Source organism: Pseudorasbora parva, chromosome 24 (assembly GCF_024679245.1).
Source record: "Pseudorasbora parva isolate DD20220531a chromosome 24, ASM2467924v1, whole genome shotgun sequence".
NCBI lineage: Eukaryota > Metazoa > Chordata > Actinopteri > Cypriniformes > Gobionidae > Pseudorasbora > Pseudorasbora parva.
Window position 1 is genome coordinate 17,653,839 of NC_090195.1, and position 19,574 is coordinate 17,673,412.

The 19,574-nt window shown below is 37.7% G+C and overlaps 2 protein-coding genes across 3 annotated transcripts; both read right to left on the reverse strand.

The window, feature by feature from the left end:
* Window positions 1-2: 2 nt before the first annotated feature.
* On the reverse strand, window positions 3-14,541 carry ezh2 (enhancer of zeste 2 polycomb repressive complex 2 subunit). Of its 2 annotated transcripts, none has more exons than XM_067435533.1 (20): window positions 14,148-14,541; window positions 11,803-11,920; window positions 11,480-11,608; window positions 7,102-7,221; window positions 6,905-7,025; window positions 6,442-6,621; window positions 5,158-5,260; window positions 4,356-4,519; window positions 4,155-4,252; window positions 3,768-4,011; window positions 3,425-3,594; window positions 3,137-3,231; window positions 2,977-3,017; window positions 2,731-2,856; window positions 2,021-2,199; window positions 1,814-1,909; window positions 1,648-1,729; window positions 1,487-1,567; window positions 1,325-1,409; window positions 3-1,231 (listed from the first exon to the last, which is right to left on the reverse strand). In XM_067435533.1, the coding sequence occupies exons 2-20, from the start codon at window positions 11,911-11,913 to the stop codon at window positions 1,171-1,173; spliced, it is 2,286 nt and encodes a 761-aa protein (XP_067291634.1). In that variant the 5' UTR covers window positions 11,914-11,920; window positions 14,148-14,541; the 3' UTR covers window positions 3-1,170. The 2 variants fall into 2 exon arrangements, with proteins under 2 accessions (XP_067291634.1, XP_067291633.1); XM_067435532.1 differs by having other exon boundaries at window positions 11,797-11,920; window positions 14,148-14,540.
* Window positions 14,542-15,680: 1,139 nt separating this feature from the next.
* On the reverse strand, window positions 15,681-19,321 carry pdia4 (protein disulfide isomerase family A, member 4). The gene is made up of 10 exons (XM_067434387.1): window positions 19,024-19,321; window positions 18,601-18,772; window positions 18,314-18,519; window positions 18,094-18,232; window positions 17,772-17,977; window positions 17,530-17,688; window positions 17,269-17,420; window positions 16,803-16,959; window positions 16,472-16,705; window positions 15,681-16,307 (listed from the first exon to the last, which is right to left on the reverse strand). Exons 1-10 carry the CDS (start codon window positions 19,109-19,111, stop codon window positions 15,892-15,894), a joined length of 1,929 nt encoding a protein of 642 aa, XP_067290488.1. The 5' UTR covers window positions 19,112-19,321; the 3' UTR covers window positions 15,681-15,891.
* Window positions 19,322-19,574: the final 253 nt, after the last annotated feature.

The following is a 19,574-nucleotide window of genomic DNA, read 5'->3' on the forward strand; positions in this document are numbered from 1 at the left end:
AAAAAATTGAAAACTGTTTATTTTATCACCTTTAATAAGTCCCTGTAAACAATTGAACAGCACCTTGTAATTGGAGGCAAAAGCATGGAGATGGAGTGGTCAAAAACCCTCAGGGAAGATAGAGTATAACAGTGACTTGACAGTATCAAAGGAGAAATATGAATTAGCAATGGAGCAAACAAATTCATTGAGCTCCTAAGTGACTCCTTACTATTCACTAGACAAATCACAGCAAATTATAGCCATCAATAAATTATAAAACTTGTTTACACAAAATAAATAGGGACATTAAACTTCTGGAGTCAAGCCTGATATTATTGCTTTGATTTTACAGTATCCCACATTCAGGAAGAAAAAAAGTGATTGTTTTTTCACGTAACCCAGGACAAAAACAGCACCTTAATTTAATCTCCTTACATTTAGTGATGTCTAAAGTACATAGCTGCAACTGTGTCTGGAGAAACCTTACAAAACATGTACAGTGAGGAATGAAGCATTACCTGATTCCAACTCCATTTGAAACCTTTGTTCATGCATACAACGAGTACACCATTCAACATTTTAAGAAATCTAATTCAAGAAACTATTAAGTGTTTTTTAAACACGCGAAGGCACTGCAAAAATATGATACTGAGTCTACCCTCCTTTCCTGACGCACCAAGTTGTTTCATCTTCACAGCAACAGCGCATTGGCACCAGAAGATGCATGTAATATACCTCGGCAGAGAGCAATTTACATGCAAAGCAGTGACAGTGGCTTTGGTTTCCACAAAGAACAAACCTTGAAACTGAGCTGGGGATTGTGTGATATAAATATGTTTCTGCATTACAAACATACAGCCGGTTTGAATGTGAAATTTGGTCCAACATATAGAGGGAATTGTCAAAATTTAAAGGGGGGGAAAAACTACAAAACAATGGCCCATAAAATGGCTCTACTAAAAACAACTGTAAACATGACAGAATGTTCAAGTTACTATCAGAAAGTGTATCCCAGAGTAAGCCTGTTGATCAAGTGTAAAAAATAAAAAGACAAAAAAGGAAGTCTTTGCAATATTACTGTTAAACCCTTTTCTAATAGATGCCCTTGTATCTAACTGTACTGAAAATGCATGTTGGAGAGAGAATTCCTGAAGAGTGTAAGGCATTTGTTCAAGGAGGTAGATGGCTTCATGGAATTTCCATTTCACGTTCAATACCCACATATTTCAGAGCGTCGGCTTGACTGTATCTGAAAGGGAAACAAAAACATTAGGGTAGATGTATCAGAAGCATTTCATAAAATGAATTTGAAGAAAACGATCCTGTGCACTTTTTTTTTTACCTGTAGTCAAAGAACAGTTCCTCTCCAGTCTGTATGGCTCTCTTAGCAAATATGCCAATCCTATGATCCCCATTAACCATCATCACTGTGGGGACAGAGGAACACACCATGATGTCACATTTTACACTACATCTTCTTAGCAAAATATTCTGAGTGATTTACCTTTTGCATAGCAATTGGGGTTCACAGAGTGGTTGGCAAACCTGATCTTGTTTCCTTTCCTAGTTGCATCAACAACAAAGTCTGTGGGTGAAAAGGTGGGAGTTTATCAGCCAGTGAGGGGGACGTGAAACGTGAATGTTTGCAAGAAGGAGGTTAGTTACCATTGTTAAGATTAAACAGGAAGCTGCACATGTATTTGTCATAGACCTTTCCTCTGCGGTCTGCTTCATCCTGGGAGATGATCTAGCAGGTAAAAATAGAAATGCCATGTTAGAAGGAAATGCATCACTCTGTGTGACGTACGTACGTACACACACACACACACACCTCCCCACAGTACTCAGAGATGAACTCATTCTTCTGAACCGGCTCTTTGATGAAGATTCCCCACCCGGCCACATCAGACGGAGCCAGTAGCAAGTGCTAAAAACCCCAGCACAAATAACCAAAAAAAAGGTGAGTGTATCAACCAAAGTCAAGCAACAGAATATTATTTCATCATCTTCATGCCAATGTGTTAGAATAAACTCTCACCTTTTTTGCTCCTCTCTGGATACTGCAGTTCTTGCAAGAGACATTTTTACTGTCCCAGTGATCAGCTGCCCCACAGGTGAGGCACAGGTCAGGGTCACACTCTCTTACGGCCAGGTAACAGGGGCACTGCTTGGTGTTACACTGGGCCTTACAACGACAACCTGGAAACCTGTTCTGACCTGCAGAGAAAGAAAAATAACTCCTGATTACAGATAAGAAATTAAACATAGCTGTTAAAAAAGGAAAAATTTCATGTGAACACAACTTTACCTCAAGTTATAAAAGAGTTATTAACATTCAGTGTCAATCATTCAAACCCAAGAATTTTGATGAATTATGAACTAATTTAACATGTAGGTCAATGAAATCCTTTCAACTTAGAGTAAGAAACCTTTTTTGCACTCCGTTTCTCTTTCCAAGCCTAAAGTACAGATTATCTTCCAGTGTTTTGGTGTAAACTGTGTCAATGTTGCATGTTTGATCTGGATTACACGTATGTACATGCGTGCGCACGCCTCAGGTGGCAAATCAGGTTCATTGTATTAAATCTTTTAGCCAATGTACCTCGACGTGATATTTTTTTAGAACATGACGTGACTGTGGCACTCAAATTTGACGTAATTGCATGTTAAGTCATCAAATTGGATCTGTTCGTGAATGTGAATATCGGCCAATACTGATCTGAGCATTCCTAGTGTATGTATACTCACATTCGGAGCTACACTGGCAAAACTTCTCACAGAAGTTTTGGGCGGTGACACAAGGGCAAGAACTGTCACACGGCTGGCGCGGGTGATCACATGGTTGGTAGTTGTACACATGATTGGAGGAGCCATCTGAGAGCATAAATTTCATATAAAAATGCATACTTGCATTCTTACTAAACTTTCACAATAGTGAGCACATAATCTTGCCATAAAATGTACAAGCTGGCCTTTCACTGTAAAGACACAAACCTTTCTTTAGTTGAATTTTCCGACAATGAGTGGCCCACAATCTAAAAGAGAAAAAAACAGTTTTAACGTGATTGAAATGCACCAATCATATTGGAAATACTGAAAGTGAAACAAAATGAAGGTTAGTCAGGCTCTTACAAGCATCACTTTGAAGACATACCTGTGTTTCCTCTTCTTCTTCCTTTGAGGAGTGTTTTCATCCACTGCAGGTGCACGTGCAATGATGCTAGATTCTTTTACTCTGAATTCATAAACCTGACAAGTACCAAAACAGGAAAAACTCTTAAAACAGGAATTCAATGCACTGTTCATTTAATTACTGTTTGTGGTAATGTGTAATTACCAGCTCCTCAAAATAATTCCATAGCAATTGTGCAGTTGATCAGCATTAAACAGTATTAACACTCCAATATAAAATGTGACATCAAAACTACACAGGTGCACACACTTGTCTACAGGTCTTTGTGCCGATGAGTCTGGCGATAGCGCAGAAGTTGTCATAGTAAGTGCCGATGAGCACTCTGAAAAGAGAGGCCTCAGCTCCGCTCCAGTCCACGTTCTCAGGAGGCTCGGAGCTCAACTTCAACTTCACTGGAGTCTGACAGCGAGAGTTTGCTTCTGTACAACAACAAATTATTAAACTGAAATCAAATAAATGCATTTCATGTCTCCAAACCACTAATATAAAATAAATTGTGACATTACACATTAACATGATATACATGGTTTACAGCACCCAATCAAATATCCAACTGATATGATTACATTTCATAGACCCTTGAGATCTCTACCTGAGGAGCTGGTGGTCTCATCCTTTTTGTCATCATCATCTTTATCGTTACAATCATTTCCATCTGGCCCTCCTTCTCGATCACTGTCTGTGTCTTTTGTCTCAGCATTAACTGTCGGGGTGCTGGGTCTGCTGTTGCTGTTGCTGTTTGGGAGTCTTCCTCTCCGTCTGCCTACGGTGCGCTTAGAAGGCGTTTTGGCACGCTCAGCAACCACTCCTGCTGGGTATTCCCTAACCATTCCATCCTGAAGAGAGACATATGCCATTGCATCAATCAGATATGTGCAACACTGCAAAAGGTTTGCCAAAAGTTACATAGAGAGCCTTTAATCAAAGCTTCAGGGTTAACAATATCTTCATTTTGGACGAAGTGGAGAAATGCACTTGCCTGAACCATATACATATAGCAATAATTGCCACAAGGTTTGCTGTCCACCAGATTCTCCATGTTTTTACGCTTGTATGTGTTTGGAGTTGCATGAAAAGCTGTAAATCAAAAGAGGAACCCATCTTAAAAAAATGTAATCTTTGCACAGAAAAAGGCCTAATCTGATTTTAATGGTCAGCATTTTTTGGAGTCTTTGCTTACGGTGAAGAAAACAGTCGTATTTGAAGCAACGCCTGCAGAAGAGTGTATGGAAGGAGTGCAGACTCTGCTCTCTTTGCACTGACTTAGCATTTGGTCCATCGATGTTGGGAGTGCATTCAGGAGGAAGAGCTCCTGGGAGTTGCTGCTCCGTGAGTTCTTTATATCTGCAAAATGACATAGTATCTTGAATTAAAATGTCATCGCAAGCCAACATTTAGATTATATAAAAATTCTGGAATTAGATACTTGTTATAAAACTAACATTTCGATTCCTCTTATTGATTCCTTTGTGTGCATTTTAATATCACTAAATTTAAAGGACTGAAGTGCAAGACCTGCACGAGGTTGTCAAAGGTGCACACTGACTTGACTTAAGTGAACGTAAACAGTTTAAAAAATAAAATATAAAACTCATGTAACAGCATATTGGATATGTGTAGCTCTTAAAGCGAGAGCAGCCTAAAATTCCTGCTGCCGTCTCTATAATAACAATAATCAAAAAACAAAAAGACAGAAAATTCACTCTGTTCTTAACTAAATAAATTTTCTTAACTTTTCTAACTATATTGGTAATGTATATTTGTAATGTATAATATGCAGTGTTACTTTACATTTGATTAGTTTCTGTACCTGAAAACCGGAAAACAATTTATTTCAATTGTATCTTTGTTCAGTTGTATTTTCTGCAAAATTGCAACCATAATTAAAATAAATGAATGAGAACTGGATATCTAAATATTAATCTAACATTATTTGCCCTTTAAATTAGGTTTCTATGTAAAGGAGATGTTTCCTGACATACTTTTCTTTGAGTTCTTCAGTTGAACCTTTATCAGGAAACATGGAAGAAATGGCTTCAAAGATTTTATCAGAAGGAAATTTTTTTGATCCGTCATTGTTGTGACCTGTTGCATAAAAGAAAGCACAGATTTTATTAAATAATGAACTGTATAATAAAATGAGAGAATACAGTATAACGTAGCATGTAATAAAATGCACTAAAGGTCATGTTATAGATTTGTTTAAAAAAAAAAAACTGCCTTGAACAGGAAAAAAATCTGCTGTCCAAAAAATATATAAATGCTACAATATTAATATATCCCTGCGTCCCAATTCGCATACTATCCATCCTAAATAGTATTCGAAAATAGAATTAGTATGTCCCAAATCGTAGTATGTTGAAAAGAGTATTCCAAAGATTCCCGGATGGTTTACTATTTCCGGTCCGAATTCACAGTATGGATCGATGGGCACTCTAACGGCTGATATTGCCCACAACCCATTGCGAGTTGGACGAGGATTCGATTAGAACTACAAACGCGGATAAAACCCGTTAAACTACAAACATGACGGATGTGCGAGTTCGACGGTTAAGCATGCGGTTAAGTAGAGAAGTTTAGATAAAGGGGTTTGAGTGACCCTATCAATATTTAACCTGACAAAAATATATTTATTCAGTGTTGTCCACATTATATTTCACATGCAGCAGCATTATGAACTTTTGTAATGACACGTTTGGCCATTAACTTTTTAATGCATCATTATATTTAAACTGCAAACACATGAGGAGAGTCTCTGCATTAAAGACCCACCAATGGCAGATCAACGAGCGGCTACATTTCTCTCCGATACGGTAGGAGATTAAACTGAATGTGGAAGATTTGAACTGTGACGAATCTGATGATGATTGTAAGAGCAGATAAACGGTGACGGGATGCACGTAACTAAGCGACAGAGTCCGTTAAAGATGGCGAAGTAGTATGTCCCGAAGCTTGCATACTTTTCTGCTATACACTCAAAAGTATATACTTTTTCTTCACAAAAAAGAGTACATACTTTTAGGACGTAGTATAAGTAGGCGAATTGGGACGCAGCATGTGTCTTAAGCTTCTTTTTTAAACATGCTCTCAAAGATTTATCGAAGTGTACATCGACATTTGTTATATATTAGCATAAATCAAATGTTGATGTACACTTCTGTAAATCTTTGAGCATGTTTTAAAAAAAAGAAGCTTAAAACATTATATAAAAACTACATTTTTTTTTTTTACATACTTTACACTAAAAATAATTTAAATTCTCTTACTCTCAGAAATCAGTTGGTCCTTGTGAGTGTCTTCAACATCATCTTTTCCATCACAGAGGTCCATCTTATCAAACTTGCAATCATGTTGATCTTCCTCTTCATCGTCTTCCTCATTATCACTGTACTGATTAAGTGCGTTCACTAGCTCCACAAATATCTCATCATTTATAAAGCCACACTCTATACAAAACAAACAGAACAAGAAATCAATACCTTTTTTCTAAATAACTTGTGGTCTATACAAGGTTTTTTGCAACAGTGAAAAAATTAGCTCTGCTTAAACAGGTACTCAATTCTTAAAGGGACAGTTCACCAAAAAATTGAAATGGTCAAGATTTACTCATCTCTGTCGTACTAATAAACCTGTGTTCTTTTTTTCAGTAGTATATTTAAGTTTTTTTATTAGTGAATACTTTAAAAAGACAATTGTAAAATTCAGAATCAAAAAAATGTAATCCATTACCTCTATCTCCATGAACTTTTCCATCATAATTTTTAATAAGCTCTTCAATGAAGGTGCCATCTTGATCAAGAATTTCATCACCCATGTAAGGGATGTTGTGCAATACGGTCTCATCTTCAACCTAAAACAGAATACAAGGTTAAAAGCCAGTTTTTAATACTTTGATTTCTGCAAATAAGTAAGGAATTTGATTTTACCATAAAGTTTTGCTGGAGTGGAGACCATGAGTACATGACAGGTACAGAGGCCACAGCGTTCAGCGTTTTGAGAGGAATGACTTGTCTGGAGAACTCGGAGAAGCCACTGTCAACAGTGCACTGCAAAACAATGAAGTCGCGTTAGATCTAAATGGATCTGATGAATCTGAATATAGTTTTACATGAACAATTATGATTAAGTTGATGTGCACGTTTATATTTCACAAGCTTCTAATCTGAATTAATTTTGTTACATGTGCACACTAGATGAATATATAGCGTATACTATTCTTCTACGTAGCTTCTATTTTTTTTAAGTGCAGACTCTTATTTATATATTTTTGGGTCCTGATTAGGAGACAATGAGCATATGAACCATTGTGCCATGCTGCTTATATTCATCAAACAGTAAAAACACCCCTTCCCGCGCCCAAAATAAATGAGTATGAAGTGAGGGAACAATGTTCTGCTCGACTTAACAGACGATGAGTGGTAGACGAAAGTCCTTCACTTCATTCAACAACTACAACAGCTTGCTCTATGCATCATATGTCATTACACCATTTCTACATGGTGCAGTCCTTTCCAGTTGTCAATCCAATGAAGTGTTTACATGTTCTCACGATAGGATTAGAAAAGTAATAAACCACTCCTTTAAAACAATCCCAAGTTTCACTCAGTTTGAGCTCAATCGGATCAGTTAAGGTCTTTACATAATAATAATAATAATACATTTTATTTGTAACGCACTTTATATTAAACAAAAGATCTCAAAATGCTACAGATTTAAAATAATCAACAAAATAAAGTAACAAAAGTAACAAATCAAACCAATCAAAAGCTCTGCTAAAAAGGTTAAAGTGTCGTGAATTACATTTGTAGAATGATCAATTTATACACAATTTACTTCAAGAGAAAAAAGAAAGCATTTAACAATAAAACACTAAAGAACATTTTCAAAAAGCAGAGAAAAAGGAGGGACAGAAAGAAAAAACATGACATTGATGAACATACCAAAAGCATGAATTGCATTAACCCGTTTAATCCCACCGGTCACAATTGTGACCGTAAATTTTCCTCGAATATTTTAGTGTTGTATTAAAAAGCAACTTCTATTATGAAGCAAATTTTCATTTATAATACCCATTTAAGATGTCTACATGAGTTCTGGGCAGGTTTAACATTCCTGCATAGTTTGGTCGTGTGACCACACACACTTATTTCTTGGTACTGCCATCTTAGCACAATGACAATGTGAAAGCACAGAAATGACAGGAAAATTTAATGAATTAGGCCATCCTTAAAAATATTTTGGTTTGCAGTAACAGTAAAAAATTTAAAAAAAAGGGTCGGTAGGTAGGTCTATATTTTTTTTCTTCAAATTTTAATATAAAAAAAAAAGTACATTTTTGGTGATGGTGATTACGTAGGTATGAATTTAAACAAATTGGCATATCGTGACATCACTGACTGGGTCTTCAAGCCGTGCCTTCGGGCGTGTATGCTAATTGCAGGCTATATAGACCACAAACAAATTGAAATATTTGTCAAAAACATTTTTATTGCATAAATTTCAGGTGCATTCTTTAAGAAAAGGCCACAAGCTAGCTGTCATTGACTCAAAGCTGTCAACCCTCCCTTTTTTTCCGGGTTTCTCACGTATTTTAGCTCTTTTCCCGCTGTCTTCCCGTTTTAGTATTTTCCCCGTAATATGTTTCTTATTTTTACGCTCGATTGTGTTAAATCTGAACACGCAACTATCTGTGTCTCTGAAGTGGCTTGCACTTCTTGCCAGACCAACGCATCTGGTGATATAGACTAGTGCATTTGAATATTAAAAAGCAAAAAGTTGTTTTTATGAATTCAATTAATTAAGTAGCTATAACCAGCTATTCAATCAAGAGCAGTGAGTGAGTCCTTATCTTTTGTTTGACAGACAGCAGTAAAGGCTACTGCCCCTTTAAGACCTAATACAGAGATATGCTCGTCTTTCTCAACTGTATAAAGTTCTCTTAAGCCATATAACTTACAGACTGTCTGATGGATACTCATCAAGATCGACATGTTGACATACTTTTTGTGTGAGTTTATCCGTTCAAACGCAAGACTTGAAAGAACTCAATATTTGCGCGCTGTGAGACGTGCGCGCGCTGCGCACATTGACAGATCTTCTCTTACTGCAGAGGGTTCTCATTCGCGTCTTCTGGCGAATATACTGAGTGATGATGGCGAAAATGACTGGTCATACCGCAGCACTCGCATGCATTGAACACAGTTTACAAAGATAGACCGTTTTGCCCACGTTTTCTTTTATTATCGCTGTTGTAGTGCACGTGTATCCATCGACAGAACCATGCGTAAAGCATTATTTTTCAAGTTACAACCAGTGCCGCCGCTCCCACCACGCGCTGGGGTCGAGCAGAACACACGCTACCCATAGCAACGCGTTATGACAACGACATTTCAGACTGACAGAGACAAGATAAACGACTTTTCCGCCATTTGTTACTGTTTTGTACACGTTGTTATATTAATTATAATTCAAAATCTGTTTTATTCGCCACAATATAGTAATGATAAATGTTGAGAGGGGCACTTTTGATTCATTTTCAAAAAGGGAAGGGGCTCAAAGCCCTCCCCTCTGCAGTGCACTTGCCTGGTGTGTGTAACGTGTCCATGGTCTTGACTCCTGTCACACAATGCGGCGAAATCTCCGACAGGACTTTAACAGTCTAACGTTTCAGTGAATGAGAGTATGAGCCGAGCCGAAACGAACGCACGTGCAGGCCATAGTGTGACATCCGTTAACCATAGTGTAAACAAGGATGACGTCACGGGTTTTTCTATAAACGAAAGAACGTAGCCTTCGTTTGTATGGCCCAAGCAATTTATACATTTATAATACTTACTAAAATATAATTCATATTATTGTATTACTGTTGTATTAGTTGTTTGAAAAGTAAAAATAAAGAAATTGGTCGGTCTTAAAGCCAATTTACAACCGGCAAGTCGGTCGGACTAAAAGGGAAAAAAAATAAAAAATTGAGTCGGCCCTAAATTGACAGGGTCGGTCGGGTTACGGCAAACAAGAATATTTTTAAGGATGGCCTTAATCAAAGTTAATTTTTGAATAGCTCATTTATTTTTTGCACACATCATCATGAAAGGGTCATCTATACATACATATTGAAATTTTATGAATACATAGTTTATTCTGCTGTCAGGATGCATATAAATGAAGACGGTCACAATTGTGACCGGTAGTATAACACAGAATATGTCCCCTCTATGTCATTCTGTGTTATTCATATGAACTCACTCACAGATTGAACTGAAAACTATCTATCCGTCCATCCATCCGTCCGTCCATCCGTCCGTCCGTCCGTCCATCCATCCATCCATCCATCCATCCATCGTACTTCTGTCTGTCTATACCTTTGTCTAGCTATACTTCTTTCTGTCTGTCTGGCTATCTATCTATCTATACTTCTGTCTGTCTAACTAACTATACTTCTGTCTGTCTGTCTGTCTGTCTAACTATACTTCTGTCTATCTATCTATCCATCTATCTAAACTTCTGTCTGTCTGTCTATACTTCTCTCTGTCTGTCTATCTATACTTCTGTCTGTCTGTCTGCCTGTCTGTCTATCTATCTATACTTCTGTCTGTCTGTCTATCTATCTATCTATACATACTTCTGTCTATCTGTCTATCAGTCTATACTTCTGTCTGTCTGTCTGTCTGTCTGTCTATCTATATCTATGAGATATACCTTATAAACCTTATAAGATATACCTTGTAAACTTCCCAATTTTGGATTTACCAATTGGTGCTTCAATGTTCAAAGTTGCTCTTCCTAATATTTAGGAGTAATAACTACATGCATGTGCCTAGATCTTTTCAAGGTTTGTTGGTCACCTCTTCCCCTCTCTTTGGCCAGACACGTTATTCAGTGAAGATGAACGTGTTACCTAGATTTTTGTATTAATTTCAATGGGCTGCAATTTTCATACCCCCAATTTTTTTTTTATTGTGTATCATGAACAATAGAAATAGTTTTGAAGTAACTCCTAATCATATCTCATTCTTATATGTTGGATATTTTATTGTTATTTTAAGTTTCAAACCGGTAAATAGGTCTAATAGAAGAATTTGTATGAATTCTGTCTATGCTGTTTCCCACCGGTCACTATTGTGACCGAGTATAAAACCTAATATTTCACTAACTTAACCAACATAAAATCAAAGAAGGCATACCATTTGTGTGTTAGGGAGGTCTAAGGAGTAAATTGCATGTACTCACATTGCAGGAAAAAATTTGGGATTTAACGGGTTAAATACACTTCAGGAGAATCTGAATTAGAGATTTTGCTCTAACCTCTCTGGTCCCACGCAAGGAACTCACAGGTGTCATAATATGAACAGGTTGTATCCGTCTCAATTTCCATTCCTCGTTCAATATATCTGTACGCTCCAATATCTTCTGTCTGTTGGAGCTGAACATGCTCTGTACAGTAAGAAAATAAATTTCAATGTGAGAAAGTCCTATAGAAAAGCAGGCAACATTGTTTCCATGAATGACGACAATGTTATTATACGCAATATAACAATTTTACTGTCCACATCATGTGACAGCATGACCAACACCAGACTATACAAGCAGCTTAATCTCTGCTGTATAAGCCCATGGATCACCTTGACCTCGTCTGCCCTCCTGAAACGTTTGAGCTGCCGCAGTCGCATGTACTCAGACTTCACTCGCCGCCTCCAGCAAACAGGACCCTTCTCCGATTTCCTCCCGGTTAATCCCATGGCTTCCCTATAAACGTACAGTTTGGTTTTAGATTTCACTGTAGACCAGGCTGATACATACAATGAGAATCATACAACATTGAGTTTAAGTGGTTTAAAATATTATAGTATATGAACCCTATATCAGTGAGTTTTCATATGAAGTGATTGATCAATGCTCGTCATATGGCTTGAAAATAATTAGATACAAGATCAATATCTCAATTGTTTCTCTTAATATGATTAATTAGAGACTTTTTCCAAAGAGATTTCATAAGCTATCTCAACATCTCAGCCTGTGTTCAGATTTGCCAGGATAAAAGACTGCAATCAAGCCAGATTTCAAAATGAAATCAAAGATTTCTTATCAAATTAGGATATAAGGACGATGGATTGTACTGTAGTTTGAAACATACCGACTGTCAAGCCGACAAAACCTTTTTCCGAAAAACAAAAACTCCATAAAATAGTTTTAGTTGTGAAAACTGTGATTTAGGACCTTCATTCAGTGTGCGCCATTGTAAACACTGCACTTCTATACCTCACAACCTTGCCATATTGAATTTAACATGGATAGAAACAAGGGCATCTATCCTGAACTAAAACATTTATACAGTGGCTTTGAGATCCATCTTTTTACACTGAGGACAACTGAAGGACTCAAACTTTGTTTTTAAAATTCAGACATTGACTGTTCACATAAGTAAACAATGCATTAAGAGCAGGGGTGAAAACTTTTAAACAGGATGAGTTTCTCTTAATTTGTTTACAAAAAAAACAACAACCTCATTTAGTACTACCCTTTGGAAGCAACCAAAGATACTTACATGTTTCCCATAAGACAAATTAAGTAACAACCATCACAAAACAAAACAGTCGTGGATCACCCAGGTAACGACATAGTGTTAAGAATCAAGGGTTCATAAACTTTTGAACGGGGTCATTTTTTTATAAATTCAGCTATGTTTTTGTCTTGTTGACAATATTTAAATATATTTTAATGCGAGTTCTTATTCAGGACAGTCCTAAATAAAATTTAATGTGAATTTTGTATGAACTCAGATTCTTGATTCTGCAAGGGGTTCACATAATTTTTCTTGCCACTGTAGTTATGTACTCGTACTAGAATTATTAGTCTCCTAATTTGTTTCAAAGAATTTTGATTGTCGTTAAGTCGAAACTTAACTAAAACATACCTAAGAGCTCTTTAAAGTTCCTGAAAGAACAATATTTGCCTCTGAGAACCACTCAGAGTAAAAGCCAACTCTATTACTGTAGAGATTATCTAACATGCGGATATGTAGGCTGAATATGTAACCGAGCAGCTGAGCCATGAGGTGGTGTGCAAGACAGTGACAAAGTGTCACTTGTAAGCTCACAAGTTTTCCCAGTCTTCTCAGCAACACCACAAACAGTCTCATACGCAATATAAATGTAGTAACATAAGAAATGGGGTAAACAGAAGAAAAATGAATAAATGAAATATGAAAAGTTCTGCAACTGCATTATTTAACTTGCACCTTAATTCCCAAAAACATGGATGTATGTTGATGTGACAGGTGTATGAGCTCAATGGCGCCCCTGCTGGACTATTAGACATAGAAGAGACTTCTAAGTGAATACTGAAACAAAACCTTATAGCACGTATCAAAACATGGTTTACTCACAAAACTTCACTAAAATCACTAGATCTTGTAATAACACGGGTGAACTAATATAAGGCTGCTAATTGAGATGCTAAAGGAATAGATCAATAAAAGTGAAACGCCTGTCGTCATTTACTCACCCTCGTGGTTTTCTAAACCTGTATGACTATTTCTTCTGAGTTACACACATAGGGATGTAAAGCAGAATGACAGACTCAGCCATCGTTGACTTCCATTGCATATTTTTCCCCATACAATAAAAGTGAATGGTGACTGACAATTTGCATCCCGTCTGTTTCCTTCCACGGAAAAAAGCAAGTCACACAGGTTTGGAACAACGTGAGTGTTAGTAAATGACAGATTTTCAGTTTTTTACAGAACTAGCCCTTAAACTTCATTAAGACTTGACATTAGAGTATAACGAATAATTTGACAACTAACTGTCTGTAATCAAAATTAACACGACTGTTGTCCTTGTAGTGTTTTTATGTAAAGTTCTTTAAAGTCGCTAACTGGTTAGCTGTGCTGTCTTAACCAGAAACTAAATGTGGTTTCACAATCAGAGACAACTGTCTCTTTACTGTTTTTGTCTTTCTCTCTATAGCATACCTTAAGGAGAAGACCTGTCCACATTCAAACAAACGACTTTTTCCTTCAGTCTGTCCGCGCCGTCCTTAAGTAAAGATGATCGGTTAACTGAGCTAGCTAACTCAGCTAGCTCGCAGTAGAGGGTCCTTTCACCTCCGCGCGTCCGCGTTACCAATACCGGCGAGCCTCGATAAACAAAAGACAGGCGTTTAATTCGCCTTCAGTTCTTCAAGCGACTATTTCGTCAGACGTCTTTTCCCTCTCTTAACTGTGGAAGGTTGTAAGCGAATTTGAAACAATTTTGAAATGTATGTATTTTTAATATTTCCGTTTCTGTAAGTATTCAAACCCGCTCAGTCTGTCGTTTATACTCAGAATTCGCCGCCCACCTCGCGCACTGCAGAATCAACGAGCGCCAAACAGACGAGCCAATCAGAACAAACCATGTTCAAGCTGCTCAGTGTAGCGAGTTTCGATTGGTTAGATCCTATCAGGGACTGGGCGAATCGGATGCGTGACTGCAGTGGGGGATATGTGAAGAAGTTCTCTTTGTTCTTCATTTTGAACGAATACAGTTTTGTAAAACTACTAAACCGGCGCGCAATATGACATTGGCAGTCTTCTTATTTTTATCATTGCCTCGAATAACGTGATCACAGATCAACAGTTGTTAATGTGTTTGCGATACAATGTAATAATGCAAAGATTTGCGCTTTTGTTACTTTCTTCTAGTACAGACAGAAGAGAAAGCACGCTGTCGTTGTGCCAAAATATAGGAAGAAAACAGTTCCATATGGCCAGTAAATCGATACATTCATTTTCGCATTGAACTGAGGGACTTCCTGTGGACTGTTTGGACTTGGGTCAACTGGTTCATTAAGTACCACCCACTCCAAACGGGGGCAATGCCATCACAATAGTGATGGGCAATATGAATCATTTCCCCGAGCCGGTTCTTTCGAACAGTTCGAAAAATGATTCAGAGACTCTATACGTCATCACATGGTCCCTGACACTACATGATTTTAAAATGTCCCGATAAATGCACATGTAGGCATATATTGCAATTTAACGTCTACGTGACAACGTCTGAGAAATTGTACACATTTTAATAAAACGTTATTAATCTAACTATCACGTATTGGCATGCTCATACAGAATTTATACGAGTCATAAACGTGATCAGCTTTGACTTTATGTCCGGATCCAAGTCTATCCAAGCCATCGGTCTCTACTTCGTTTTATGTGAGAATAACATCTCACCAGCCGGTTATGAGCACACATACACTAAGCTTTTTTTATTATTACTCAGTGTACACACTAGTCTTCGAGCTCATGGTGGTCCCACACACCATTTGAGGGATTCATAATAATAAATGAAACCCATACTAGGCAACTGAGAGGTTAGAACTGCAATTTGTCAGTACAGCACACTATGAATGTATATTATTAACAATGTTCTGAAGCATCTGAAGGAGCATTTGGACTGAAATTAAGTAGGCTGGTCATCAGAAATAAGTATACAATCACAGCTAAGTTATGACAACCACTCCATTTACATTTTTACATTTTATTTAAAAGACTTGAGAGAAATAAACAGTGCTTAGTTTGGAATGAAAATACTGAATGTTTTGAATCCAGAAACAAAAGTACGTACAAAAACAAATCAAAACATTCTCTTTTCTGAAGGTATCAAAGACCCCCCAGAATACTTCCATTCTCACAGAACTGCATTTATATAAAGTTCATGGTTTCTCTAAATCTCTTAGAGCTCATCTTTTTTGTGTGATAATTTTGTGGCGTGTTTTTCCACAAATTTGCTCAGTTCCTCCACATCTCTTTTGCCGCCTTCAAATTTGACTGGGCTCTGCTTGTTGTTGCTAGGAGCGAAGTAGATTGTAGGGAAGCCCTCTGCTTTATAACTGTCGTGGGGCACATCATTAGCAGTGGCATCCATTTTGGCAATGACAAGATTCTTCTCATTCTTGTATTTCTTTCCAAGAGCTGTGTAATCTGGCTCCATCTTTTTACAGTGGCCACACCATGGTGCATAGAACTCTATAAGGACATCCTTCTTTGTGTCCATAACAATGTCATCAAAAGTTTTGCCCACCACAACCTTCACTGGTCCTTTGTTGCTCTTGGGAATAGGCTGAGATTTTATAATAGGTTTCAGCTTACCTGTCAGAAGAATAGACAGTTACTGATTACATTTGCATTCTTAGAGAAACCCCTTACAGTACTGGCTTAAGATTTAGCTCAGTATTGCAACAATCATTCTTATTAAGCCTTAAGTTGTGCAACCATGTTCACTTTCATAAGGAATAGATAAACCAATAACTTACCTTTTTTGAAGGCCATGATAAAGCTCTGGAGCACATCAGTGTCAAATTCCTCTGGCTCCATGGCATATTTCTTCCCTCCCTCACCAAGAATGGCAACATTCACCTCCTCCCCACTTTCACTGAGTCCAAGGCTCTTCAGTTCATCAGCATAGTCTTCCTCATCCGCAATGGCAAATGTGTACTCTGGAAAATCCTTTGCTACTTCAAGCACTTTGCTCCTCCAAAACTGAGTGGCTGGGTGGATATTCATTGTGTTAGTATTGAATAAAAGCATTTACATTGTGTGCTACAGGTACAATATTAATTCCTTTTACACAGCGTTGCTACATACCAACTCTGAAGTCAAAACTAAAGTCCACTCCGTAATAAACCACCACAAGAGGTCGTGTGCTGTATCGCTTTGCTTCATTGCTCTGTTTTCTGTGTCCAACTAAAGGTAATGTGTGTTTCTTGAAGAATTCCTGAACTTCTGAAGCAGGCGTGGAATCCTTTAGAAAAAGCACAACAACAAAAACATTTTTAGGAAAACTGACTGGATTCAGTCACATTTACCATTGTTCTGCAAATTTTCACAGGCAAAATCCAGTCATTTAAATATGCAATGAGGAATTTCCCTCAAATTTGTCAGATTGACCAACTGAGAGATTTTTTTTTTTTTTAAATAATAGTTTTTTTAAAAGTTGATGTAAAAGTACCTTATCCGTTTTGCCACCTAAATTTATGTAATGTTATCGCACCTTAACATGCTTGGTTTGCAAAGATCGAATAATTCGAATAATTAAAGATGCAGAACTTACTTTAATTGTTAGTGAATGAGATGCTGGCTCATATTTAGACCTAAACTTCTCTGGCTGGAGCATGACTACTTGTCCAGGTGAAGCCTTGATGAATTTTGCAACTTCATTATTGAACGTATGCATAAATTTATAGTCATCTCGCAGAGTGTTACCTGCAGCAAGAGAGAAAAAGTTGTTAGAAAAATTTAGAAAAATTTAAAAAGTAAAGATTAAATGTCATTAAATTTATGAAGGATGACTTTCAGACAGCGCAGTACACACATGCTTCTTGATAGATCTCATATGCTGCATCATCTTCACTGGAGAAAACACCTACAATAACAGCATCATCTCCATCTCTGAGGATCTCCTGAACCTGTTTCAGTGTCTGCACCTGCTTTGATGGAGGACCCGCCTGGTCTGACATGTAATCAACAATACCTGGACAAAAAAAAGAATGAAGACAATGAAATTCCCTATACCTCAGCAATAATCTGCCAGCAAGACAATAGGTGAGTGCCTACCGAACTTCTCCCGTGGACCATTGTAATCGAAAGCTTTGCCCTTTCTGAAGATTTTAAGAGTTGGGTAGCCAGAAACACCAAACCGCGTCGCTAAATCACTCTCTGCAGTGGCATCTACTTTAGCCAGTGGAATAGGAGGAATGCGATTGCTGAGCTCTTTGGCAGCCTTCTCATACTCGGGAGCGAGTCTCTTACAGTGGCCACACCTGTTTGAATTTAAACATGGTATTCTCAAGAAGACACACTGATGGTTTAGAAAGAAGGCAAAGAGGTTACATGCGAAGTCAAAAAATAAGCAGCATAGGACTCTAAATATACAAACCATGGTGCATAGAACTCCACCAGAATGATGTCTGCATTGTTCACCACATCATCAAAATTATCCTTAGTCAAGTCAAGGGTGGCCTCTGGAGGAGGTTTCCAGTCTGGTTGGGCAACTTCTTTAACCCGTTCCACAATGGCTGGGAAAATTAAAGTTAAAACCATGCTTGATTAACACTTAAAATAAAAAAAGTAATTAAAATGATTTTGAGTGCACTCACCACGTTCACTTCTGTCCCCATCATAGTCCACCGGCTCTCCTTTTTTGAGAATTTTGATGGTGGGATATCCAGACACTTCAAACCTACTGCCCAGAGCACTAGCCTTAGTGGCATCAACCTTTGCCACAGGAATAGGTGGGTCATTCTCCTTTAGTGTCTGAGCGATTTTCTCATATTCGGGAGCAAATTGTTTGCAATGGCCACACCTGAGAAAGTGTAATATTTGCATGACCAAGATCTTTGACATGAGATGACGTGTCTCCTTATGTGAAAGAAAGAAATCTTACCATGGTGCATAGAACTCTACAAGTACGGTGTCTTTGCCCTCCATAAAGGTGTCAAAGTTTTTGTCTGTCAGCACCAGCACCCCATTCTCCTCCTTCACTTCAGTATCATCTGCATCGTCCTCATCATCATCGTCGTCGTCGTCATCTTCCTCTCCTAGATCTTCAGCTGAATCTAAAATATTTAACAAATTTGAAATGCAAGCTAGAGCAACAGCAATATTTCCTGTTTCCTTAATACTTTAAGTTTTTTGTAGTCTTTGTTATATGGCAACAACAACAAAAAATTGTATGGTCTTCTTTACAATTAACAGTCTAGCATGCCGTTTTGTCCTAAACACTAATGCATCAAGCTTGCTATCAAGTGCACGGATCTGATTATCTCAAAATATGTTAGACATCAAAATCCTGCAACAGATATCTTACCATCTTTGGCATCTTCTTCGCATCGGCTTGGTAATATGAAGTGTGTCACTCCAAGTAACACAATCAATAGAAGGGTTATCTTCTTCATGATCTGTAATATTCACGCCTCCTTTAGTTAGCTTATTGGATTAAACCGAGATGCATACACTGCTACCGGTAGTTAAAGGTATCAATACTGTGATAGCTATGATAACGCTTGCATTAAATGATTTTGGCTCAGGTCATCACAAACCACGCATTTTTTTCTCTCAATGTAATTTGGTCACTTCGCTTCCCCACTCCTTTACTTGAACTTGTCTGACTTGCCACGCTCTGATTGGTTGGTAGCGCAAGGACTTGGCCAATCACCGATCGCCACTCAAGTCCGCAGATAATGCACGTTCAAACCTGCAATTGGGTGGTCTGTTCTGGATACAATCCGATTGGATGTTACGTGAAAGGCTAGACGAGATCCAGGAAGCGTATCCAGGTGCTGTTTCTATTGAGCAATGTGAAGTTTTCAGTTACTGAAATGATATATTCCCTGTGTAGTAGCAAACAAGACCAAAAGG